At 45.1% G+C, this 27,303-nt stretch overlaps 1 protein-coding gene across 1 annotated transcript in view; it reads right to left on the bottom strand.

The window, feature by feature from the left end:
* The window catches only part of LOC148339426 (nck-associated protein 5-like), an 89,493-nt gene that overhangs the window by 53,309 nt on the left and 8,881 nt on the right, over positions 1-27,303 (bottom strand). Inside the window, 1 exon segment of the mRNA XM_088290554.1 lies at positions 13,181-13,254. Coding sequence (XP_088146680.1) covers positions 13,181-13,254 — 74 coding nt within the window.

The raw sequence follows: 27,303 nt of genomic DNA, 5'->3' as shown, positions 1-27,303 counted from the left end.
AACATCGTAATCGAGTCAGAAAGAGAGAGGGTGGAAAAAAGGACAAGAAGAGATTCAGTTATCGTGATGAGTTTAAAGTTATCGTGATGATATCAGAAATTGTATGATACTGAAAAAACATGCGATATGCGATATGGCTGTTTCATAGAGCGATGTTGATATTATTGCGATATATAACATGTACATAAAGAAATTGCATGTTTTATCCCAATTTTTTTTTCATACTGCAAAATATGCAAGCTCAATGTGTATAATGTGGATAATTAATTGTGACATGCCTCGATTTTCTTTTTTCTTTTTACTCGGCTGGTAGTAAAAGAGTTAACAAGCATTGTCCACCAACAGTTTTTGTTCTAATTTCATGCTCACTTTTATTTATTTTATTTATTAATTAATTTATTTATTACACCATTTGGAAAACGCTTTGTTTACAGCTCCAGCTGTTGTGAAATGCACTATATTAATGAAGTTGTATTGTATTGTAGATAATGTCCAACTATCGAATGGCGACGCGCATTTTAAATTGGCATTGGAGTGGTCAAATTCAGTTCAAAGCATACAATTCCATAAGAAAATTATTGCATGTCTTTCCGACATGAACTTGGCATAGGCCAATATCGCAATATCGCTATTTATTCAAAAAGTCATCATGACGCCATTTAAAGAAAATTCCGAAGTAGGACATCCATGGCAGTGTGAAGTCAACCGGTCTCGTAGCTCAGATGTAATGCCAGGAAGGATACACCCAAACATCAAGTCATGAGTTTTCATGCCACAGTGATTAAGGAGTGGGAAAATTGAATTGCAATTTTGTTATTCAACTTTATACCGAACCCGGTGGCCAAAGTATCTCATCATGACAACTAAATCTCAACATGATGACTTTAAATCTCGTCTTGCCGCCCCCTCACTAGGAGACATGTGATTCACTGCTCAAGAGTGAAAGAATCTTTGTCGGTACGGAAAGTGTCTGTTGGCATTAATGTTGACGATATTCACTGCTTAACGGACACACGGGTATTAGACCACCACTCAATTTAAGATTCATGCCATTGCGGACCTAAAATTCACCACTGATAAATACGCACCTCACTCAGGTCATCCAGCTCAAAACTTTCAAATGCCGCTTACTTCTAGTCACTTCGGGTGTTCCACAGGGTTCTGTTCTTGGTCCCCTTGTTTATTATTACATCGTTGTAATTGCTCGGTCCAAATGTGTGGGTGTTAAGTGTTTTACAAACTTATTGACCAATTTAAAATGCTGCTCTCTTTAATGCTGTATTGGTGTTGGTTGAACAAACGTCTCAATTTTGGGTTTTTTTGGGGAGGGGGGGGTCTCCTGAAAAGTGATGATCTTGGAGGTTCGGCACGACACCAGCGATGTTTTCATTTTTAGGCAGAAGAAGTAAGAAGGTTTGACAAATCATGGGCTGCAGCCAGTCTCGTTCTGTCTGACTCCTCTTTGATTATTAGAGCTCCAAATAGTCAAAAAGTAGTAAACTCTTTCAAAAGACAAGAAATGACGTCTCATACTACATGAAACTAAATCACACTCATTGGCTGTAACGGATGGAGCAGTCAAAATGTTCATTTCAAGAATGTTCTTATCCAACTCTTGCAAATTATCTTCCGCATCAAACAATTTGCCGTGCTTGTTTAGAAGGCCAACAAGGGGAATGTCGCCATCCACGCCCAGATTGGATCAAACCGAAATAACAACCTCTCGCGACATATCGAGCAGCACAAACCACGGCCAGGTATTTCTCCAAGAATTCTCCTGAGCTACAAGGAATGCGCTCATCGAGCGTGGCTTGAGTCTCCATCACCGCCGACCCCCCCCCACCCCACCCCAAAATGTTTTCTTAAACCGACGCAGGGCCCGACCTCCACCCTTCCCATGTCATGGACGCATTCCTGATCTGATGGAATGAAATGCTGTGGATAAGTGGATGCCCAACGGCCTGACACACCCGAACCAAGGTGAGAGTTCGGATGGCCTCGCACAGTCTGAAGATGGAGTTTTTAAACGTCAAACAAAACAAGGAAGTGAAAGTGAGCAACGATGAGATGGAAAAATGATTAAAGTTTTCCCAAGACATCAAGATACCTTCCAGACTCACCTCGTCGTGACACACAAACATTCCTTGGCCTTGAGCTCCAGTAATTATCTTGTGCGTGTTTCATCTATTTTTTAGACGATCCTAATCTGACTTGTGTCACACATTGGCTTCTGGGCTTTTCCATTTTAGCAAGCCCGGCCGGGCTACTGTTGGCCGGGCTGAGGCACGAATAAAAAGTCAACTTTTAAAAAGGCAGAAAAAAAAAAGAAGCATGGGACAAAATTCAAAAAGAGGATATCTTGAAAATACATTGCGTGAGTTTGCCCCGTGATAAATATAGCCACGGGGGACGCATGGTGAAAACGTGTTATTTACTGGCTTGCCTGACTCAACACTTGACAGGAAGTTGGAAGAAGAACAAGCAAAGACCTCTCAGTGTTACTGTCTCCTCCAAAAACTGTCATAAACTTTTGTCAACATGCCAATTTTTTAGGCTGATTTGCACTTTGCATTTGGGCAAAGCCGAGCTTTTGTGCAAGGGAACATTCACAGCAAGGGTGGGCAAACCTTTAGATCGGCGGGCCACAATGAGTTCTAAAATTTGACAGAGGGGCCGGACCAGGAGCAAGTGGATGGAGTGTTTCCGTCACCTCACCTCATCGGAGAAAAAAATACATTTAATTTAAAATAAATAAATAAATAAAAAAAATATATATATATATATATATATATATATATGTTCGGCGGACCTGATTAAAAGGTTTAACGGGCTGCATGTGACCCCCGAACCGTAGTTTGCCCACACCTGATTTACAGCACAAGCTCACTAAAACGCTCACCGCGTGCACGGTAATTCACACCTTCCATGTATTGTTGGACATGACTGGCTGTCCCGGCTTGACACAACTGCGCAGCAGACTCCCCAATTCACTGGAATGTTCCGCTGATTCATGGAGACCTAAGCAGCGGCTATAGGATGTTTTACGTTGGGTGTCAACACATGGTCTTCTGAGCGTCTATCAAACAGAAGCCCATTACAGTGGTGGACAAATGGCTTCGCGTAGAGCCGGGACATGCGTAAACGGGAGCACTGGAGCTAAGGGGCTGCTATCTAAACGCTCTCAGGAGGGTAAATTGGCGCAACAGCCTCACGTTGGCCTTCTGGCATGCCGGCGGTGAAGTCATCCGAGGGCTTTTACTTGCAATAAGTCACTCTCAGCAAAGAGCCAAAAGCAAAAAAAAAAAAAAAGGTTTAAACAGAGTCAAGAAGGTGTTTCAGGGAAAAGAAAAAAAAAAAAAAGCAATGTGAGCTTCTCCAGCTGTGCCGACACCTCCAGCAGCTGGATTCTTGCCTGCGTGTTTCTACCACTATTACCTGCTGATTTATACAACCCAGCGAGTCCGGGGCTGAAGTCTGTTGACGTTCCCTGCCCATTCGCTGGGATCTTTGCTGGCTTCGTTCCAAAACCTTCCAAGATACACGTGATTGCGATCGTGTGTCAGCGCCTTCGCACTGTCAACAAAGATGGCAGCGTATCGTCTCGCTCTAGGCAGGAATGCGGGAGGACCATGTGACTTAAAAAACACCCAGTTGAGGAGCTCAAGCGCTCGAAGGCATCGTCATGAGATTTCCCAACAGTAATGGTTTGTTTTGCAAAGTAGTCTGTTGACATGCGCGCCTCGTTGCACTCACATCGAACCGAGAGAACACCAAAAAAAAGCATCGATCTACGCAAGCAAAAAAAAAAAAAAAGGCCTTTTATCGTCCATATTTTGTATGTGCCTGCGTGTGACCCGTGAAAATGTAATGCACCTCTCTGGCCGAGCGAGCAAGAACCACAAACTAATCCTGATTGTGATTAACCTTCGGTGCTGGCGGTGGGAATCATGTGGGAAAGTTGTCTGGAAGGAGGACAGACACCCCCACTTCCAAAGCCTTGGCTATCAAAGAAGGGGAGGGGGTGGACCCGTCCATGCTGAGGCCCACTCGACTGGCCATTAAACAGGGGGAACATTCCTCAATAATTCACTTTGACCTGAGCCCAACACGCTAGCTGGGGGTCAATGAATACAGAGCGCTACATGCAGCCAGGAAAGTGGGGGGGGGGGGGGGGGGGCATGCAAGGGAGGTTGGGGGGGGCGGTTGTAAAATTGAAAGTCGAGGACTGAATGTCAACGGGACCAAAAGGAAACGCAAAAGCAGTCCGAGGGATGTTCACGGCGAGGTGTCCACTCACCCAGCGAGGAATTCTGGGTATTTCTCATCCAAACAGAACCGCCGCTCGTGCTCTCATCCTACTCACTGGACTGTTTCTAACCAAGTGACTTTGTAGCTGTGCAAAGGAACAGCGTGAGTGAAAATCAAAATGTCAGGGAGAAACATTGCTAGCATGGCCACAATGGGGAGAATTACACTTTTAATTCAACCAAATCAAATCGCTCCACTTGCCAATCCGCTTATCCAGTAATCCCCAAGGTACGTTTCACACAGAGGGCCGACTCAAACTGCCCGGTGCTGCAACACATCTGGCTCGGTCACAAGTTGACATATTGCCCATCTCCCAATTTGAAAGCCGCAAATGGAAAACGGCCTTGCGTGCAAACAAAGATGTTACGACGTTCTCTTCCCGTCTCCTCTTGATGGGTGGCATTCAAGCGATGACCTCATGGAAGAATCTCGGTTTTGCTGTCAAAGTTGGACGCCACTGATTCCCATGGCAGGAAAACACTTTCTTTTTTTTTTTCTTTTCTGGCATTTTGTCAAAACCAACAAGAGTGATAGTTCCCTGACTCTCCCATCATCTGGGATGGTTCTGTTTTTAGAGATAACAAAATAAGCCAAGACATCCATTTCGAGTACAGCCACACGCACGTGTCCGTCTTCTTTAAATACGACCGACCCTCTCACCGACTTTGCATACATTTGAAATAACCCCCCAAAAATCCGAAGGGAAAGCGCGGTACACAGAAATACCACATTGTCAAAATCGACATTCACGTTTCGATCGCCAAGAAAATCTTCATCTGCTCGAGTGAGTGAGAGAGGCACAAAGGCGGAGGCGACCAGCATTCCTATGTGTCGAAATCCCCCTGCAACGTTGTCGTCTATGTGACAGTGATCCATTTGCTTTTGCTATCAGTCCCAGTCAACAGGCTTAATGCCAGATTCGGTTGCCACGAGCAACGCAAGACGCAATTCTACCGGTCCGCTCTCCCCGTCACCTTCCGAACTGATTTGTCCAACTCACTATCCAGGACTTGCACGAGAATATCAGAGGGGTTAAGATTATGACTTATTTATTGATACAAGACACGCTGCAAATATTCCTTGAGCGAAGTGTGGAGCGCAATCATGAAAAGGTGGAAACGAAGTCTTACCCTGGTGGCGACGCAACATTCTGGTGCATTCAGGGGACACTCATGGTAATCCACCAGCACGTTTGCCTCCTTCTCGGCAGCAAGTTGACATCCACAACCCGCCACAGCTCCCTCGCCTCCGGACCGGACTGAACCGTAATCCCCGCCCCTCCCTCCTCCCTGTCTCCGTGACCCCCTCGCCGTACTCGGTCTTCCTCTCGCCAACACGCGCCAACCCTCCTCCCGAGTCGCGACTCTGCTTTCCTCTGCTCTCGCTAAGCGCGTTGTGCCTCTCAGCTGTGGTCTCGTTCACATCAACACGCAGCACTGTGAGCCTCCCCCCCTGCCCGTCCCGCCCCCGGGCTTTATCTGGCCTCCAGAGTGCATCACGGCTTCTGTCTCTCCAGACCTCGTCTCTCCTCCGAGCTGGACACTGAACATGTGTTCACTGCTGCATCTCTGAAGGTAGTGGGAGAGTAAAGTGGGGGTTTGCATGGAGGAGGAGGAGGAGGCGGATTTTTTTTTACATTAATTTATTTTTATTAAAAGCAAGATGCCTCCCGTATGTGACGTTTGAAGAAATGCTCCACAGCACCGCCAGGAACCTTGTTCCCTTCAACGTTTACACAAGCAGCACATCAAGGCAACATGTGAATTACCCATTCATACAAAAACCGGACTATAAACTGAATGATGGGCATTTTAAGAGAAACACTGCGTGAAGTAAAGCAAAGCTGACGGAGTGAAGCAGCGGGGAAGGTGAAAGGCAGAGTGGGAAAAGAAGGTCTGCTCCATCTGAGCTCTCGCCCATCTGCTGCAATCATAATCAGTCTCAACTGAATGGCTGTGACAAAGTGCAGCCACGACCGGCCCTGCGAGCAAGAACCGAGAGAGATGGGATGCAGGGACAGGGGGGGGGGGGGGGGAGGATGAGGAAAAAGAGGAGTCTCTTTTGTCTGCTTCCCAATGGGACCAGTATGAAGGGAGGCGGGCACGGGAGGGGAGAAAGGGGGAATTAAAAGGGTCCCGTTGATAGAAGCGGACAGTTAAAGAGGGAGAAGAAAGGGACCGGTCTGACTCGGAGTCGAGGCCATCGCGGCCACTTGGCCCCACATTCACTGTCACTAATGTGCCGAAAGAACAATGACACCAACCATGTGAGGAAATTAGCCTGCAGGACGAAGATGGGGGGGGTCGGGGGGGCGTGTCAGGGGGAGGGAATGTGGATGAAGAATTAAGAAAGATGCTCGGCATTGTTGGGGAGTCTCGTTCATCATCATAAAAATCAGAAAGATTCATGATGGCGGGTGATGATGAGAGTTATGCGGCGAGATAATCGTGTTTAACATAAGCACAGCTGCCTCGTAGGCAAAAATCTGAATATGGAGCCGGAGCGATTGGATTGTCAGAGCAGGTGGCTGCCAATTAGAGGCCATTGTTCCATTTGGGGGGGGGGGGGGGGGGGGGGGGGAAGACAAACGGTCGACCGAGTCAGCATCAACACGTACGTGTGTGCGTAATCAAGAAATATCGAAAGCAGTGTTCCATGCTAATTAGATCAGCAGCAAGCGGCCATCGACTTGCCTTTCGCTGCACACTGACATGCACCCACATGCCCTCAGCTCCTCCATTCAGGAAATGCGATTCTTTTTGGACTTACAACAAACTACTTAAACATGAGCGTCTCTCCTGTAACTTGTCCTGTATCAGCGAGAGCAAAATGGTTCCGCTGTGGTCATTGCGGAATCGCTAACAGTACTGTTCGAGGTGTGAGGGGAAAAATGTCTGCGTTTGGAAACGCTTGGCTTCCCAAGCAGCCAGCCTGGCTCCAGTGGTGTCACATGTACACATGGACGCACCAAAGCGACGTTCGCATTCCACAGGGAGCCTGTGGGCGAAGGGAAGGAGACGGGACGATGATGAGGCAGTCGCTGGAGGGCCGGCAGATCGATACGAGTCAGAGGGACGGGCTGTTGGAATGCGAGTGCAGCGGAGCACGACCTTGTTTAAATTGGGAAGCGTGTCGTTTTAAAAATCGGGTCTTCTGGTTAAAAAAAAATATATAGATTGCATGCGGATATTGCTTTGCCTTGCACAAGCAATGTCCGCACACAGCACTGTACCAGGGCCCTTTTATTTTATTTTAATTTTATTTTATGTATTTTTTAGTTTTTTATTTTATTTATTTATTATAATTTTTTAATTTTATTTTATTTATTTATTAGTATTATTATTAATTTTATTTTATTTGTTTAAATTTTATTTTAATGGTCACGTGACTCCGCGATCTCAAGCAAAATGGGTTTATATTGCGGCAACATTTTCTATTCCTCCTGCAAAAGCCGACACTGATGTGTTATTTTCCATCATACACCTCACCATGATGCAGAACCGGTGGGAGCCCATGACGGTTCCATCTGAAATTGATGAAGCAGGTCGCTAATTCAGCGCGAGCAAAATCTCTTTCTTTGTCGAAAACTCATCATATTTTCTACATAAACTTTTCGTTGAAAATTACCAAGCTTAAACATTCTCTTATCGATATTTTTTTTAACTGCATGGTTATCATTTGGGCTTACTGAATAAAGCCCAGAGAAGTTCCACAAAGAATGAAAAAGTTAACCAATATGCTCTATGTAATGAAATTAAATTACACCAAAATAAAAATGTGATCTTCTCTGTCTGCTGTTGCCCTAAATGATCCTCGGCCCGGTGGTTGGAGACCCTCGGAGAGTTCATTATCTCATTCAATTCATAAGACATACATGTACATTTTCAAAAATGTAGTCCCCGCCTCCCAAAGACGTATTTATACGTTTTAGCCTTTTTTCGTGCTGCATGGCCAAAAGTGGACTCGCCGGAGCCATCAGGCGCACTTTCCCACTGCGCCATGAATCCACCGTGTTTTGATCACAGATGAGTAACCAGAGACAGACGGGGGACGCCAGCATGCGTCACTGGAGTTTATTACTCGACTGGTCCCTTCCGCTGCTGAGGTGCGCGTTCCAAGAAAGGCATTTAACACACAGGAGGTAACTAGTTACGTTGCCGAGAAGACGCTCCGCAATGTTTAATAATTTCTCGATGCCTTTTAAACATCAACGGTAGGCACGTGTGCTTTGCACTCTGCATATTTAAGCCTTTTTTTTTTTTCATAATTTCCTGCAGCAATACGAGTCAAGGAAATTCCAGAATGCAGACAGAGAGCTTTTTTTGTTTACCCAACACAAATCTGCGAGTGGCCAGACAGATGTAAATCGCAAGACGGTCATGATGAGTGTCTCCGTTTGAAATTGGACGTGGCGAGACGAGTGCGTAACGGGACAAAAACGTTCCTGCACCTCAGTCATTTGTAATTAAGCACGGGTGGGCGGCGCGCTGCGAGTCTGTCCAGACATCACGGGCACGCACTCATTTCCTCTCTGAACACAGGAAATGCTCAAAGTTATTCCACGAGCAGAATTAACTCGGATTGAGTTCATCTGTAATCATCTTGAATGACTCCAGCGTGACGACGATCACGACAAAATCCGCAAATGTCTTGATGTGATCTTTTATATCCAAGCACGTCAAAAACTGAAGTGAACCATCCGGAAAGCCAATGTCGGATTGTTTTGGATTTTACACATTTTCCCGCCTTCCTGCTTCCTCTGGGACAAAGGGATGTTTTCAAAAGACCTCCAAGCGGTAGGTAACTATCATGGAAACGACCTCCTATCAGCCCAAACCACACAAACACGACATGATAATAAAAAAAAAAAAAAAACACACACCGCCGGTACGGGTTGTCATTTTTACACCGCGGATGTTTTGACAAGAAACGCTCGGAAGCACAGGAATTGGTCCAAATAACGTCACGCTATCGTGAGCGTCAAAAGAGACTCTCCCGGTAAACTGAATTTCATGACTTGGTGGAGAAGAGCTCAAAGGGAATGTTGGAAGAAACATTCAATGGCACATCCACATGTGGGGAAAAAAACCGCTCAGCTTTTGTGCTTAACCTTGACGGTGTCACAAGCTGAAGACGCGTCGACTGGCGTGACCACGAATGCAACTCTCATTTGCTCAACCTTGACGGAACGATGGTAAACGGCTTCATTAAACGCGATGAACCTCTCACAAGCGCCATAAATCGGCGGCATTATTTTTAAGCAGCGGTACACGCAACAATCTTACAGCTCGAGCTATATGGAACAACAATTTTTTTTTAGACATTGCAGCAGTATTCGAATGATGTGACAAAGGAGTTTCAGATATACGGTATTTTCAACTATAAGGCGCACCCGCACACAAGCCGCAGCAACTCTAAAAAAAAAAACATATACAAACTGCACCAGGCTATAAGCCGCAGTTTTCGATGTTGGAAAAAAAAAGTTGTTCTCAGCATGTACAGAACAATTTTGCACTGTGAATGCACATAAAGGAACATCAACAGATACATAAAAAGCGCCAACTTGGCGAATTAAAACAGACTTGACCCAAGAGAATAAAAATAAATAAATAAATAAATGAATTAAAAAAAAAATGAATGAAAAAAAAAATCTTGATTTATTTAGCGCATTTTCTGAACTATAGAGCGCCCCTAGTGGTGATAGAAAAATCCACAGAAAAGCCGCACTGTTGTATTAGCTGCATGGTTCAAAATCTTGGAAAAAAGTCGCAGTTTATCATCCGGAAAATAAGGCAATTATTATTAGGGCTGTCCCGACTAGTATATACGTCGGCGTGCACAACATACCGTCGACATCGTGTAAAAATAAATCAATAAAAAAAATTAAAAAAAACATCTCTGTGCAGACCCCATGTGCTGCACAACAAGCACGTCGTGTTTCGGATGATGTCTTGCTCCTGCTGCTTTAAAAAAAAAAAAGACGCACTAACCTGCTTAGCATAGTCCGTGATGCGCGCATTTTCAAAATTATTGCGATAATATTTCAGTACGTACTCTGATTTATCTGCCTTGATCAGACAGATGTTGCAGTTTTTACCCTCTCAAAAAAAGAATAATGAACCCAAGAAGAGCACCTGAATTCACACAAAGTATCCTCAAAATGAAAAGTGAAATTGTGTTAAATCCCGCTGGAAAAACTTCGGTTTGGATTTACTTGCACTGGTCTTCAGTATTTGACCTTGTTATATATTTTTTTTGTAATAAACACAGTATTTAAATAAGCGCTCACAGGTCTTTTTGTGAATTCATAATTGTCAAAGGCAAAATAATTGCTGGATTATTAGAAAAAAATGTGATTAAAAAATATTTTTGGAGACTAATCGTAAGATTAGTCGATAGGCTGATCGAGAGGAAAAATAATCGTTTGAGACAGCCGTAATTATTATCCAACTTTGAAGGTTATTTGAGGCGATTTTACGCTACAAAATGACCCGAAATGTCTGGATTAGAAAAGTCTTTCACTTGAGAGGTTGCGCAAATACATTTTTGGAGCGGGAGCACCATCAAATGATTCCTTCAACCGGTCAATTCATCCCGTTGAAGTTGTCGAATGCGCCGCTTTGGGCCCGAGCAAGACGACAGATCTTCAGAGGCAGCCGCGTACCCGCCTCCACATCAGAACAGGCCTCACGACATCCTTGGACGTCGGATTAGACTCTTTCATCGTGGTCGGAGCGCCGCCAGCGCGCAGGCGTCTCGCCAGCCCGATATGCCTTGTCTTAACATCAACGAGGTTCCGCCAAGTAAAGCCGTTTCCCAGCTTGGACCGCCGGCTGTGTTCAACATACGTGCTCTTCAAGGACATTTGCTTCAAATGACGTCCCCAATGAGCGGCATCCAAAGTCATTCTCTGAAGTGTTTTTTTCTTCTTTTTTTTTTAACTTGAGAACGTGACGGAAAACGGCAAGAAAATATTTTAGTCATTACCTACACGCTAAAGTGCAGCTTTGTCTTATCTCTTCACAAATGTCCGTACATTTAGTACACAAGTGCAATACAATAACATTTTATTTATGTAGCGCATTTAACAACAGGTGGAGCTGTGCTATGCCGTCATATAAATTAGCAGGTAATTACAACACAAATTAAAACTCATTTACAATAAATTCCAGAATAATAGCAGAACAGCGACAGTCATGTTGAGTCGAAAGCAAAGGAATAAAAATGTGGTTTAAAAATGGACAGGAGGGGGCGGGGCTTGCCTAAAATTTAACGGCCGCTAATTCCATGGGGTAGGACCGGCAACAGAAAAGGCACGATCGCTCCCTGAGGCTCCGCCCAGTCCTCGGCACCTCCTGCAGCCCAGTTAAAAGGCGAGCGGCAGCATTTTGAACCAGTTGGAGGTGCTTGAGCGAGGACTGGCTGACTCCAAAGTCAAGTGCATTACAGTAATCTAGTCGAGATGTAACAAAGGCATGGATTGCTGTTGGGAAAGAAAGCGCTTCACTTAAGCCAGCTGCCTGAAAGTAAAGTGACATCCAGATTTTGATTTCCTTAACGCAGGACCAAAGTGGTCTCACGCAGAAAGCGGCTATCGATCTTGGCTGTCATCAGCAAAGCAATAGTGGCCCCGCCCAGCTGTGCATCCATTTCGGAAGCACACACGGCGAACAAACAAATGAATTTTTTTCCCACCAAAATCTAAAAAAAACGCTTGCTTGAATGTGCAATCACGTGCTCAGCGAGTCGTAATCATTAAAAAGAAGTCATAATTGTCCAATGTGTGTCGTCCAGCAGTGTGAAAGTGCCCTCGAATATGGTACAATGAATGCACCGGGTCACCGGGTCATGAAATAGAGGACGGAGGAATGCAAGAGCCTGACGGATTGATGGGCCCCATTGAGGTCCAGAGGGAGACGTCGACGACCCCACGAGGTGCTGCCTAATGAGGCGAGTGGAGGGCTTCGGTTTTGGGGTTTTTCTTCACTTCGCGTGCGATGTTGTAAAAGCCCTGTAGAGTCGACGCAGACACTTTGACTCAAATTAAAATCAAAGTCCGTCTTCCATATTGATGCCAAGCTTCTCTCTCATCAGGTGCGTCAAGCCTTTCACCAAAGTGAAACATGACCAGGCCATTTGGCCACGTGTTTTAACCATTGTCGGACTTGTCAGGACACAAGTGATCTCCCGAAAATATGTGATCAAGTTTCAGTGCAAACTAAGACCTCCGCAAAGTTCATGGCCTCCTTAAAAACACACCTCGGGACCCTGCGAAGGACAATGCGGTCATGCTAAGAGGTCATCGGGTCACGGACGAAGACTCGCTTGTCTAAATAAGGGCGCGGACGACTTGGACAGAAGGGTCATTCCTTTACGCGTCCCTTTTTCTTTATTTAGGGGCGGCCTTGCCTAGTAAAGGGGCCGGCCGGTGGTCATCCAGACCCCCTCCGCCATCCTGAGACCCCCCTCTTTGCCTACTCAGGGGGAAAATGACTCGGAGTCAGGGGAATATAGCGCCATTGAGATGGAGAGAAGGTTCTTTCATTGAAGGGTGAAGTTTAAAAAAAAAAATTGTCCGACGTCTTTGGAAGGACGACGGAGAAGTACAGAGGTCATGAGGTTGAGATCTCCATCAGTGTTGCAGCCCCTTTGTCGTGGAAAATGAGAAACCATGAGAAACCTCACACTTGGCCCGGAGTTTAACTCTCTCCCCCCTCGATCCATTGTTGCCAGACACACACAAAAAAAAAAAATGCATCTTTTGGAGAGCAAAGCTCATCCCAGCCTCAAAACCAAAAAACATTGTTGGACTGGAAATGGATTGCCGGCAGCTGCTCATATCCCTCGCCCTGAAATCTGAACAAGGTCTTACCTCCGAATGCTGCGGCGCTCCTCCTCAAGCTGTTTGAGCAGCTCGCCAATGCACTGGTTGGAGTCCATGTCGTCCTGTCATGAGGAGAGGAGAACAATAAGCCACAGAATTCACTTCAACTGCGAGTCGTGAGTTTAAAAATGTGCGTGAATGGTTGTTTGGATCTCCAAGCTCTGCGATTGGCTGGCAACCAGTTGAGGTTGTACGTCGCCTTTTTCCAAAAGTCAGCAGGAATTGGACCTCAGTTCAACCACAAGCAGCGTAGAAAACGCTTGGACGAGATCATCCAACGGTAGCAACCTTGGCTTTTTTCTTCCATCATAAAGACGTCTGGTCAAGTTCGTAACTCCAGAACAACTCAGAAGTTGGCGTCAACTGGGAATACGGCTACACGGTGAAGTGGACAAAAAAATAAATAAAAAATACAGTTCTGTATATCAACCAGTGGTACGACCAAGTCTGACGTGAGGTAACCGCAACTTCCAGTTGAACATGGCAATTGATGCTTTCCAGCATCGGAACACGTTTGACAGTCTTCTATTAAATCTCTAAAAAAACAAAACAAATGAACACCACCACTTTTTGATGTTTTGTTAGCTCAAGCAGACGAAAAGAACCGTCCTGGGCTCAAACGACTTCCTCCCATTAGCAACACAATCCCATAATGATTTCGAGCGCCGCACAAAGGGGGGGAATTCGTCAGGCTGCCCGAGTCGGCGTTGTCATCAGGCAGTCGGCTCCTAATGACAAGGCACCAGAACACTCGGCGGCGAAACATGCAAGAATGCCAGGAATGTCATGAGCTTGTTGTCATGCGGAGGATATTTAAAGCAAAGATTTTGAAAGCCCCGCTCACGTTTGCATAGCAACGCGCTTTATCTTCTGCATGGCTTCACTTCAGCGCGAGAGAAAACGGCGCCATTCCCACCAAGAAGATCAGGGCTTGATCAAACTTCATCTCAACCATGTTCTAAAATTTGACAAAGCGGATGGATGGAGTGTTTTGGTCACCTCACCTCACCGGAGGAAAAAAAAATACATTTCATTTTAAATGAAAGTGAACAAAAGCACGACAACAAAATATCTGACACACCAGAATATTTAGAAAGTAAAACATTAACAATGTTTATTCATCATTTTTTTTCAAGTTCGGCGGGCTGGATTAAAACGTTTAACGGGCCGCATGTGGCCCCCGGGCCGTAGTTTGCCCACGCTTGATCTAAATGATCCGATCACATTTTATGACTAATTAATTTCAAAGCTTTTGTAGACTTTGTTTCTTGTATTTGAATACTTTCGGCGCATGAACAGCAACTATTGGAGATAAAACTCCCTCCGGTTGCACCCGAGGTGATTTTGATCAATTTCTCCAACACTTTGCTGCATTCATCAACTGGCAGCATTGTTCCCATACACATGAACACACACAGAAAATGCTCAGTGGATGCTTCTGGATGCATGTGCTTTGGTAAGTTTTGCTTGCCAAATTTCAAATCAATCAAAGTGCTGAAAAGTGCAGTCTGGAGACAAATTTGCTCAAGAGGTGTGGGTCAAAATACGAGGTTGTGACCTATCCTCTCCATGGCTCAGCTCGCTGAGATATTTCTGCCTGGCGGTGCGCCAGCATGAACTCTCGGATGGTAACGCCAAACCCTAAATTGCAGCTTTAACAAAGAAGAAAGCGTCATTGAGTCAATGGGCCCGCCAGTAGAATGCAAAATGTTTTTTTGCGTGCACAGAAAACATCTCGGCGAGCCACAATCACAAACCAAACATTCACATTCACAACAACGTCTGCCAAAATATAAACATTTTTTTTTTTTTTGCACCTGTGCAATCAATGCGTGAAGTACTGCAACCAACCAGTTTTCTATGTTGAAAAAAAATTGTTGTTTACTGCATGTACAGAATGATTTTTTTTACTGTGAAAGCACTGAAGGTACATAAACAGGTTGTTAAAAAAATAATAAAAAATTAAAGAAATTAAAAAAAAAAAATTTAAAAAAAATCGAGATTTATTCAGCATATTTTCTGAATTATAGAGCGCCCCTAGTGGTGAAAGAAAACTCCACAGAAAAGCTGCACCGTTGTATTAGCCGCATGGTTCAAAATCTAAAAGAAAAAAACAACAACTTTGCCAATTAGAACAGAACAGAAACAAGAGGAAAAAAAATAGAGATTTATTTAGCATATTTTCTGAATTATAGAGCGCCCCTAGTGGTGAAAGAAAAATCCACAGAAAAGCTGCACCGTTGTATTAGCCGCATGGTTCAAAATCTATTTAAAAAAAGTAGCGGCTTATCGCCCGGAAAAGAAGCCTCATTTAACATTCCATATTTTCTGCAGCTTTGCTTGCCATCCGTTAAGAGTTACCCGGCTTTAATTGCTGTGAGGAAGTTCAACTCAGTGGCTTCACAAAGTGACCTTATTCAGCTACGGACGTACACTGAACAAATGCTTCCAGTTCACCGGACATTCTTTTCCTGCCGACCCGGCCCAAATGCCATCGCGTCAGCCAATACGGATTACCTGGGAGACAACAACGACCTTGTTCGGCCTCTTCAAAGGATTTGGGGCTCAACTCTCGCAGCACCTTTTGCTTCGCCCGGCCCAAACATCAACAACTCACCACCGTCAAGAATGGTTGCTGGATTATCTTTCCAAGCGGCGCTCAAAATAGCCGCCCTTGTGTCCGAGTCTTTATCGGACTCTTTGAGTCGCACACAGCCATCTATTCATGCCAGCGGGAAACAGTCGCGAAACTGTTCACGAGGCCAAGCGCACACGGGAAATTGGGAAAAGCAGCTCCGGAGTCAAAGTGTACAAAGCCTGCAAAGCGTTTATGATTCAATCCGGTGGATATTCAAATTAGCTCGTGACGCCAACATGACCGTGCCGCTAATGGCGTTAACAAAGCCACGCAGTCATTAGCAACACCTGTGTTATTCCGTCGACGACTTGAAGTAATTGCCCAATTCACCCCCGATTAAAACTGAAATATACGGTCTGTATTTATGTTTTTATGTCAAAAATATGCGCTGGGGATGAGGAAAAGAGGGGTGCAGAATTGCCCGGAGTTTTACAAGTCCAAGTTTTATGGCCATCTTGGGGCTCATATTCTGCCAGGTGTAGTCAGAGCGGGAGATTTTGGAATGGGGGAGGAGGACTGATGAAAGAAAAGGAAACAGGGAGTTGGGAGGGGCGAGGAGTTCAGTCGGGGGTGCTACAAAAGAGAATTCTGGTCGGAGAGCAAAGACAAGCGACTGCTGACTGCTGCTTGCCCCCGAAACGAGACGCCATCTCAGCATTCCAATCATGACTTGGGAATGAGATGAAGGCCAAAGTGATAGAAGAGGAAAAGGGCAGACTTGAAACAGATGTTTGCCTTTTCACGTTTCAAGTGCGACATCAAGCTTCTGGTTTGCGTTCGATGGCAATACGCGCCTTATTGAGCGGTGGCGCGGCAAATGATTGTCGAAACGCAAATATTGGCGATATTCACATTTTCAATGGCTATGAAAATGTGCAAAAACACGAATAACAACCTTGGGTAACATTTTTCTTTTCAGGTTATTTTCTGTTGCTGTGGCAAAAATTACAATGTGTGTAAACACACACACACACACACACACATATGCATGAATATATACAAGTCTCCATACGTCTGGCACCAACTCACCGGAAATACACAAACGGAGATAAACAAACATGGCAAAACTCAGACGTAGCACGGCAGCATAGTTTTGGAGTGAGGAGGAAACCGACTACTTTCCTTGTGCGGTTGAAACAGTGGCGGGCGGTCAAGGCCCTCAAGGCCTTCTCTGCTGGCCAAACATAATCAAGAAATGATCATATTCTTCACATTGATGTCATATTATATCCTCGTGTTGTATTTTTAGGGGAGAGTTTTTATCCAATCGGAACTCAGCTAGCTCGTGTTGCCAGGCAGATTTCATGATACAAGTAGCACGCACTATTCGTCTGAGGCCTTCTGATGCAATCGTGCGGGCGTCTGTTTAGTGTCACAAGGGGGCTTTTATCGTTGATTGACAGTTGCGATAGCCAATCAAATCACGAGTTGATGACAGTAAGGCCTTCTCGCTGGCCTTACGCTGAAGGCAACAAGCGCAAAAGGTGTCTACTTGAGTCAAGACGTAATCTGTACCTCGCCTGTTTAGATTGTAATATTCCAGTTAACTCATTGAATCCCAACCGAGAGGAAACACCTCAATCGCAAAGTTTTTTTTTTCTTCTGGAATTTGACTGATTTAGGCCTACATAACATTGTGTTCTAAAGATATAAAAATAATGGAGCTCTTACGCAAAAGACAAAGACGTATAAATACGTCTTCGGGAGGCGAGGACAACAACTTTCAAAACGTATATATACGTCTTATGGATTGAATCAGTTAATCACAACTGACATGGACTCTGTGCAAGTTCCCCCCCCCAAAAAAGGCTCCAAACTGTCATTAGGTGGGAATGTGAGCCGAACGAGCCTTGTGATTGGCTGTTGAAGTCACGGGTGTACCAAGTCAGCCGGAACCGGCTCCAGAAATGAAAAAAAAAAAAAAAAAACCCCGGGGATGCTCAGGCAGGCCCGCTCCAAAAGGTTTCGACTTGAATGGGGACAGCCATGCACGCACGGCGGTTGTAAATCCATCCCTCCCCCCAAGCTCCGGGTCCAACTGTAAATAAAAAATGTCCTCGTTGGGCTTTCCACGTTGAATCCTACGATTTATTGTTTGGCACTTTTTGCGATGGCGTCTGAGCCGCATTCCCGACTCAACAAGCACGGCGCATACATTCCATCTTATCTTTGGTCTTAAGCTTGCACTAATTCAGCAGCATGAACTACTAAGAAAGCAGTCTTGGAATTCCGATATGAATCCCGAGCCCGACACGTGCCATATTTACACAATTAGTGGCACTAAATCCTTGTTATCTTCTCATGCGCCATCTTATTTTTAGCAGCTACACCAGTTTTAACGTTTCCAGATGCGCGCTGCTGAGGAATTTGGCAACGGGGCTGGTTCTTGTTAAAGCTCTCAAACGGCGGCTGGCTTCAGCCAGACTTCTTTTTGAGTTGGCAGTGAATCACGCTTTTCAGTAAAGGTCAATTTTATCGATAATCAGCCCGGTTTGAGCAAAGAAACATGATTGCGTTCACTTTTTTCCCTATCGGTCCGACAGCAATCAGGTAATGACGCCGCCGCTGTGGGAAAATGTTGCAGCGCAAGGACCTAAACTTCCTTTGCTTAGGCCAGCTATTTGCTCTTACAATAACAACACTGTTCTATCGTTACTACATGTTTACTCAGCTAACCCTTTTATCTGGGACACCCCCACCCACCCCCCCACAATTGACCCCCTCACCCCCAGCCCCTTCTAGCGATTTATTCGCCCATTCTCTGAAGCCTCTGGAAGCTATTTCTCAAGCGGCACTGGCCAACGGGCTGATTGAAGTGATGGAGCAGCTTCTTTGGAAGGCTTTACAAAAGCTGGCCCATCAGATGCCCTCCACCCCTGAAAGCATTACCTTCAGCATGAGCTGTTTACCATGGCATTGTACATCACACACTGGTCCATTCTGCATTGTTCACTTGTAGGTCACAAGTTGCGCCAACCACATGGGGTGTATTATTTATGGATGCGGCCAAACATGTTCGCCGGTCGCTACATGGCGAGCTTTGGAGCGCACGCAGAACATACGGGGAGGAGGATCTTTCACTCTGGAGTCAAGCCATGAATTCTGTGGAGGGAAGTGGGTCTGAGGCATGCTGAATAGCGGATTTTCCAGGCTACAAGGCGCACCTACACATCAAGTAATTTTGAGAAAAATACAATTAATTAAAAATAAATAAATAAAAAAAATAAAATAAAAAAAAATAATTAAAAAAAATATACATATATACATATTATTTTGAACAAAAAAATTGTTGTTTAAAGCATGTACTGTGAATTCACATTTGCTAATAAAAACAAAACATAAACAAGAGAAAAAAAACAACGATTTATTTAGCATATTTTCTGAGCTATAGAGCGCCCCTAGTGGTGAAAGAAAAATTCACACCGTTGTATTAGCCACATGGTCCAAAATCTAGGAAAAAAGTAGCGGCTTATAGTCCGGAAAACACAGTAATTTATTAAAAAAAAAAAAAAAAGAAAGAAAAGACTCCACCATCTCATCTTTAGGCAAAGAGAAGACAGAATAAAAGAAATGAGCAAAATTGAGATTTTTTTTGGACGTTGAAAGCTACTCCAGCTGTAGTACCAGATGGATGTTGGCTCGCAGCGTGATCGCCCTTCGGTCCTCACAATTGTCCCCCGGTGACCGCTGTGGCCGCGCACAAAGACAAGCGTTGACCAGCGAGTCTACACAATCAGCCCGTGGGCATCACCCCATCCCACACAGAGCACCCCCCCCCCCCACCCACCTGGGGCCCGGCCCGCCTCGTAAAATCCTAATCACGGTTCTCATGTCTGGCCGCAGCAAGTGAGCACGCCAGGAAATCATTGAGAGCCACAAGCGCATCACCATAAACATGAGTTATTGAGTCATGAGAGGCACGCCGCTCTTATGGTGTCCTCCGAAACTAACGCCTTAATGGCCCATGTGGACAATTGTTTCTAGATGGGGATGATATTGATTTCTTTTTCTTTTTTTTTGGGCGACCTTTGACATCTAGAAGGTGAACCAGAGAAATGGCGCACGCTTGGCTACAAGAAAATGACATAAGTAACTAAAGTATATCAAATTTACTTCAACTAGGCGGATTCTTTTAAAATTGGACTATTGCGGTCGTAAGGAGGCTTCTTTTGATCGCTGCAATGTCACCGTCTGGGACTAATTCAGTGCCAGTTATTATTGCCATGACAGAACAGTGAGTACGAAAATGCAGTGGCGGCCCATGCATTTCATACGTAGGCCTTCAATGAAGTTCTACTCAGTCCGACTTGTATAAATCCCCCTCATATTACCATCATTTATGACACCACGGTGGACAAATAATGAGCAAAAAGACACTTACTGGACGACCAAGTCCGACTTGAAAATGGCGTCACAAGTGTATCTGCAATTAAATCCACACTTTTCCCTCCTTTAGCTATTGAGGTTTAAAAAAAAATAATAATAATAAATAAATAAAGACTATATTTCAGATTATTGAACGGTCGCCAGTTGTTGATTCACTATAGCGCTGCCTCCTCACGAGTGAGTATCCAATCACAAGACGCGCTCATCACTTTCAACTCAAGGCCAGCGAGAAGGCTCGATGAAAACAATTCATGATCTGATTGGCTATTGCAACTGTCTATCAACCGCAATCCCGCCCTCACTCACAGAGAACAGACGCCCGCACGATTGTATCTGAAGGCCTCTGGTTTTTTAAATCTGCCCGGCAACACGCGCTAGCTGAATTCTGATTGGATCAAAACTCTCACCTGAAAATTCAACACTAGGATATAAAATGACATCAATGTGAAGAATATGATCATGATTTCTTGATTATTTTAGGCCAGCAGAGAAGGCCTTGAAGGTCTTGACCGCCCGCCACTGCTAAAATGTATAATTGTATTTTAATTTGTTTTAGCTATCACTTATCAAATGCATTACTTTAAAAGACCACGATAATTTAGTTTTGTAGACACAATAACACATTGAGTTTAAAAAAAAATAATACATTTGTGCCCAGCGCAAATCTATCACAAACCGCAGTCAAACGGCGACGTTTTCTTTTGTTATTTTCATCAACGGGTCGCAATTAGAACGGGGCATCTGCGCCGTTGAGGGAGTGAACACAGCCGATTTGCTTCAACGCCAGTGGAAGCGGCTGCTCATAATCGCCTCAAATTTCGCGCGAAAGGAGACGCGTGGTCGACACGGCGGACTCGTAGCAGACATGTCGCAGTCCAATGCGGAAGATTGGCATGTCAACTTATGTTTATAAAGAGCTGCAAGAACATCACGCATGGCTGATGATGGAAAGTTGGCTTCGGTGAAGCGGGCAACCCATTTGCGACAAACCCACCCTGAGGTTGGGTTAGGGTTAAGGTTAGATTACACGAAGCCTTTTTGCGGTCGTCTATTTATACGCCGTCTAACGTGGGCATCAGCCGGATGAGATGTACGCTACGTGACGTCCGAGGGGAAGAAACGCATACAAGCTTTAGAACTGCCCGGGGAAATGTCGCTTGTGCGGACGCAACAGCGAAAGGATCATTATTAAGTCGCTTCATTATTTGAGAAATATAATTCGACTCGACTTTGACTGTTAAAACACGTGTCAGTCTTAATGATTTAAAAGAAGCTTTCAATTCAATTGCTCCGACGCTATAAAACAAAGTGATTTACGAGTCCAGTTGGGCCGCGTCATTTACTTGGCCAGAAACACGGATTTTATCTTTAATCATTGACTGCGTCTGCTTTGCATTTTCTTTCACAACTTGCTGTAATGACATGGTAATTATCGCTTCAAAGTACAACGCGAGGTTTAGATGCACATTTTACAAAGAAATTCATCAAAATGACTTCTTACCTGCGAGAAAACGGCAAAAAAAAATAAAAAATCAGATCAATACCACGAAATGGAGAAAACCAGGTTTCCCGGCAACACCTTGTCACACGGCAAAGGTGGCGCCGTATGAGTCAAGACAGACGTCGGAGTTTATGAGGCCGCAGTCCTGCTGCTTAGCATAAAAGCACTTGAGCGACAAGTGAAGGGAGCGGTGGCCTGCGATGAAAATAAGCGCTTCGAAACACGCCAGACAGGATTGCAACCATTTTCGCAATGTAAAACACAGGCCAGGTCTGCGCAGGCTCAATCAAAAATGGGAAGTGTGTGTGTGAGACACACCGCGCAGCCACACAGGCGGGTGATTTCCTGCGCGCAATCGGAGCCCAAAGAGAGTCTGGACGACATCGTGCACGAGATGATTGTGCAAATGAACCTTTGAAGCTGTCACCAATGAAAAAGTACACAAGCCCCAGGGACGCTCGGTCAGTGGGACAGCTGGAGGCGACACACGCGCACACACGCGCACACACACACACACACTTAAACAGTGAGCAAACAGTCAATGCTCCAAACTCCAGGGATGCTCACGTGGCGTCTTTGTGTTCCACGCGTACATTTTTGCTGACTGTGCACGTTTTGCCATTGCACGTGACCTACTGAGACTCAAAACTTACAATATGGAGATCAATCATAAATGTATTCGTTTCTGTTCGGTCAAAGGAAGCTGACAGGTGAAGGGGCACAGTCATCATAAATTAATTCAAACTGCAACCACCTTAACTTATCAGACAGCTCTGATGGTTTCTCTTTAAAAAAAATAAATAAAATAAATATGGCAGGCTGTGCATTTCACACCCGGGCCTTCAGTGAAGCCCTACTTGAATAAATGACACCACGGCTGGACAAATAATATACAGAAAGACAGTACTAAGTGAGCGTTTGACGACCCAGCTTCTCTTGAAAGGTCCGTCGTGAAAATGGCCTCGCAAGCGTATCTGCAATTAAATCCACACTTTTGTCCATTGTGGTTTAAAAAGCAAGAATCTATTTCACATTTTCGAACAGTCGCCAGTTAGGACTTTCAGGTGTGTTGATTCCGCATAGCGCTGCCCCCTCACGAGCGAGTATCCAATCACAGGATGCGTTCATCACCTTCAACATAAGGCCAGCGAGAAGGCTCATTTTAACCAACTCGTGATCTGATTGGCTATCGCAACTGTCTATCAACTGTATGAGCCCCGACACTCACACAGAAGAGACGGCCGCACGATCGTATCTGAAGGCCTCGAACGAATAGTGCGTGCGACTGGTATGATGAAATCTGCCTGGCAACACGAGCTAGCTTTATTCTGATTGGATAGAAACCGAAAAATTCAACGCTAGGATATCATGTAAGAAAATGAACCTTTTTTCTCGATGATGTTACGCCAGCAGAGAAGACCTTGAAGGCCTCGCCACTGATAACAAGTAACATTAACGTAACACAAAACATGGCCTCGATATCGGGGAAGTGCGCCCGTGCGCTAGCCAGAGAGCTAATCCATGCGAAGCTCGAAAGCAGAAACACAAAGTGTTTAAAGCCAATAAGGCGCTATCAAAACCAGGGCAGAGTTAATTAATCATCTCGGCATCCTTTTCATGGCCCTCCCATGACTATCCCAAGGGCGCACGTGTGTGTGTGGGGGTGTGTGTGTGTGTGTGTGCTTACGCACGTAGGGAAGCAGCAGGGTGGCGCAGCTTGCAGCTGGGGGATATTTGCATAAAGTTACAGGGGGTAGCAGATTGCAACGTAATCCTCAAGATATTTTTAATTTGCCGGAATACAAAAAAAAAAAAAAGGCGCATCATTGTAGCCCATGCGAGAATGTTATTTACTGTATTAACACACTCGCACTCAAGCGCGAATAATTCTTATTCACGTAATACTGCGTTTATGATTTTTTTTTTAAACCTGGTATTACTCATGACTCCAGATTTAACAAATAACCTTAAAAATGATTTATATGGAAGCAGTTGATACCGTTTTGTTTTTTTGTTTTTTTCATTTTGGAAGCCAACAGAAGATGATGAACAGCGGCCCCGCTCGCCAAGCTGCTCATGGAGGACATAAATATCGGCGCTTGCTTGCACCTTTCGTGCAAGCGTAGCTTTCATTGGCTTGCCAGTAAAAGCAAGATGAAAATGACCCCCGGGAGGCCCCGACGACGCTTCATTTTAATCCAGACTGGCGAGAAATACAACATGAGCTTGGGATGTATGTTACTGCGTTCAAGTTTTTCAGGTTCAGCGGGTCGGCGTCTGAATATGCGAGAGGAGGTTCGAATTGGGATTTGGAGATGGGGGGGGGCGATGGGGGGGGGGGTTCTCTAGAGGTAATCTGGGCATGACAGTGAAATAGGATGGAAAATTTCAATCACGCGTCACAAAGCTCGCCGGTTCCTGGCTGTTTGTCTCGCTCCTTCTCTTTTCATGAGCCATTAGTCACTATTCAGTTCCTGTTAATGTAATTAGATAGAAGATAAATGGCGGCGAGGAGCTCGGCAAAGATTTACAGGATGACAAAAAAAAAAAAAAAAATTTTAAATGAGGTGGCACACTTGTTTGTCAACATCCTGTCACAAATGTAGTCCGTGCTCTCCTTAAATCCGTGCAGCCTTGTGGAGACATGGACCGCGTCGGCATGTGGTGCGTAATTAGCTGCATCACGGCTTGCCTGCGAGTGACCTACATTTGCGCGACACAGATAGGCTTCGCTTTGCACCGCGGATACGATCAAATAACTTCCACGGAAATATTTAAATGTCACCGATGGTTCGAAACTTGCATGCACACTTGCATATACATCACCCCAAACGCGCCCCCCCCCCCCAACCTTGATCCCCTAACCTGCAGCCATTCCTGTCTGGCCCAACGTACGGTGGGTGGTTGTAAATTTGCCCTGACTGGAGGGCGGCCTGATTATCGGGCTCGCTCCACACAGTCTGCCGACTGTCCCAATTTCGCGGACGGGATGGAGGGATGACACTCACCGCCAGTTGCTCAAGCAGGGGAACATTCCAGATCCTGCGGACGAACTGGTTCATCCTCGCTCATCCTCGTTTGTTTGCCTGCTGCCTCTTCTTCCGCCTCATTCCCCACTTCTGCCCCAGCTGAGTCTCAGCTGCTGGATGCCACCGCGTGTGCGTGCGTCTTTTGCGCTGCATGCGCGTGTGCGTGTGTGTGTTGTAGCAGGCAGACAAGGGTCTTGTCTGAAATCTTGTCTGTCCTCAACGAGGCCGCATCAGCCCCGATTAATTTTTAACCATGCTTGTGAGTGTGTTGTCTCGTTTCTAAAGCACTGAGCGACTACATTTCGGACCCCTGGATTCTTCTCTTTACGATCCGCAGTATGGCTTGTGAACATTTATGACCACAGCTGATATAGTGGAAGCTCAAACTACAAATTTATACGAGGTGGTGACATTCGGTTCGTAAACCAGATCATGTTTTTCATTGAAATGAATGGAAAGATATTTAATCCGTTCCAGCCGCAAAACTCAATTCAACAGGGTTGCGGGGTGCTCGGGGGGCTGGGGTGCTCATGGGGTTGCTTTTCGCCACCTGACTTCGGGTGAAAGGCACGCTACACCAGCTGCCTTCGGGCAGTAGGCGGGGCTAAAACCCTGAACTGGTTGCCAGCCAATCGCAGGGCACACAAAGACAAACAACCCATCACACTCACAATCACAACTAGGGACAATTTAGAGAGAGTTCAAATCAACCTACCAAGCATGTTTTCGGGAACGTGGGAGGAAATACCCGGAGAAAACCCACACAGGCACGGGGAGAACATGCAAATTCCACACAGGAAGGCCGGAGCTGGAATCGAACCCTGAACCGCACCGACTAACCGGTTGATCACCGCGCTAACCTTTGCATAGATTCCAACAATCTTTTCAGATGTATTTTTTACTCTTCCTTTTTATGTGTTTATGTTGTGAAAAATGCATCAATAAGTTTCGTTAAATCCCCTGCAGGGATAAATTAAGTTTTCTAAATCAAGAATATGAATAAAGTGGCCCATGAATCTGCCGCGCGCAAAAGCAACTGTCAGTGGCGAGGGCAGAAAAGTGCCGAACTCTGTCAAACTCTGGCCCGCGGGCCAAATTTGGCCCACAGTGTAATTACATTTGGCCCGCAAGGCTAGATCAAATGACGACTATACCATTTTACATTTTATATGATAATAGTAACTTTCAAAATGATAATGGTCATTTTAAAAAGTAAACATTGGATTGCATTAAAAAAACACTGAAAAAAATAAATAAATAAAATAAGTAAATAAAAAAAATAAGTTTGCATTTATATTGTTTTTTTAAAAAATTAATAACATTTTCAGCCCACTTTGTATTTGAGTTTGACACACCTGGCCTAAACTAAATAATTGTGCTTCCGAACTCATTTGCAAAGACGGAAACAGAAAAGATAACAGCCGGATGAGAACAGACGCTCAAGTTAGGAGACTTTTCGTGAGCGAGCATCGTTAGTGAGGCGCAGCACGCAACCTGTGACACGGGTCAGAGATTTCAGTGCCACGCACAGAAGTGGGCACAAGTGCCAAGCTGGGGAGGGAAAAAAAAAAAAAAAAACAGGTCATTCAGAAAACTCGTCTGCAACCCGAAGCAAAATGTAAGCGCTTGTAATCTCCTGAACGTGGAATCTCAGCTGCCGTCCCCGTGAAACAAATATTACGTTCACAATCGGCTGTAATTGGTCCAATAAAAGCACAGACGAGCGGCGGCGGTGAATCGAGCAAGCTGGAAAAACATGTCTCACGTCAAAAGCGGCATGACAGTTATTAAACCAACTTTGCAAGCAAATAGGGAGCGGAAGCGGCGGATTGGGAGGAGGGGGGGGGTGTGCTTTCCCATAGAGCGCCAACTCTGAGAGCATTCTGCAGCCCGTCCAGGTACGTGTGGAGTTCCACTCGCATTCTGGCCGGGATGGAAGTTGGTATTCAGGCGAAGGATTTCAAGCATGAGTGGCTCCCACCCAAGTTGTTCACGCTGCCCCACTCGAACCGGCTCCTCCAGAATCAAGCGTGAGCACTCAACTGAATAAAAAAAAAAAGCGGCCCAAAATCACTCCTTTATATTGCATTTTAAGCGGGGAACTGCCAATGATACGTAAAAAAAAAAAAAAAAAACAACTGGAAAATGAACACAAGTTAAGTTTAACCGGAGCATTTTTTTCCCTTCATAATGTCAAAACTGGACTTGAGCAAGGAAATTAAAAAGAAAATAAATAAACAAGCTTTTTCTCTTTGGCCGACATGTGTGGAGTTTGCATGTTCTCCCCATGCCTGTGTGGGTTTTCTCCGGGTATTCCGGTTTGCTCCCACATTCCAGAAACATGCATGGTAGGTCTAAATTGCCCCAAGGTGTGAGTGTGAGCGCGGATTGTTGTTCGTCTTTGAGTGCCCTGCGATTGGCTGGCAACCAGTTCAGGGTTTTAGCCCCGCCTACTGCCCGAAGACAGCCGGGATTGGCTCCAGTACCCATGTGATCCTCGTGAGGCGAAGCGGTACAGATAATGGATGGAGGGATGACTGATATAGGGTATTTTTCC

Source organism: Idiotropiscis lumnitzeri, chromosome 3 (genome assembly GCF_059441095.1).
Source record: "Idiotropiscis lumnitzeri isolate Australia: NSW breed Sydney's pygmy pipehorse chromosome 3, RoL_Ilum_1.0, whole genome shotgun sequence".
NCBI lineage: Eukaryota > Metazoa > Chordata > Actinopteri > Syngnathiformes > Syngnathidae > Idiotropiscis > Idiotropiscis lumnitzeri.
The sequence above is the reverse complement of the archived record's forward strand: the minus strand, read 5'-3'. Positions and strand labels throughout refer to the sequence as shown.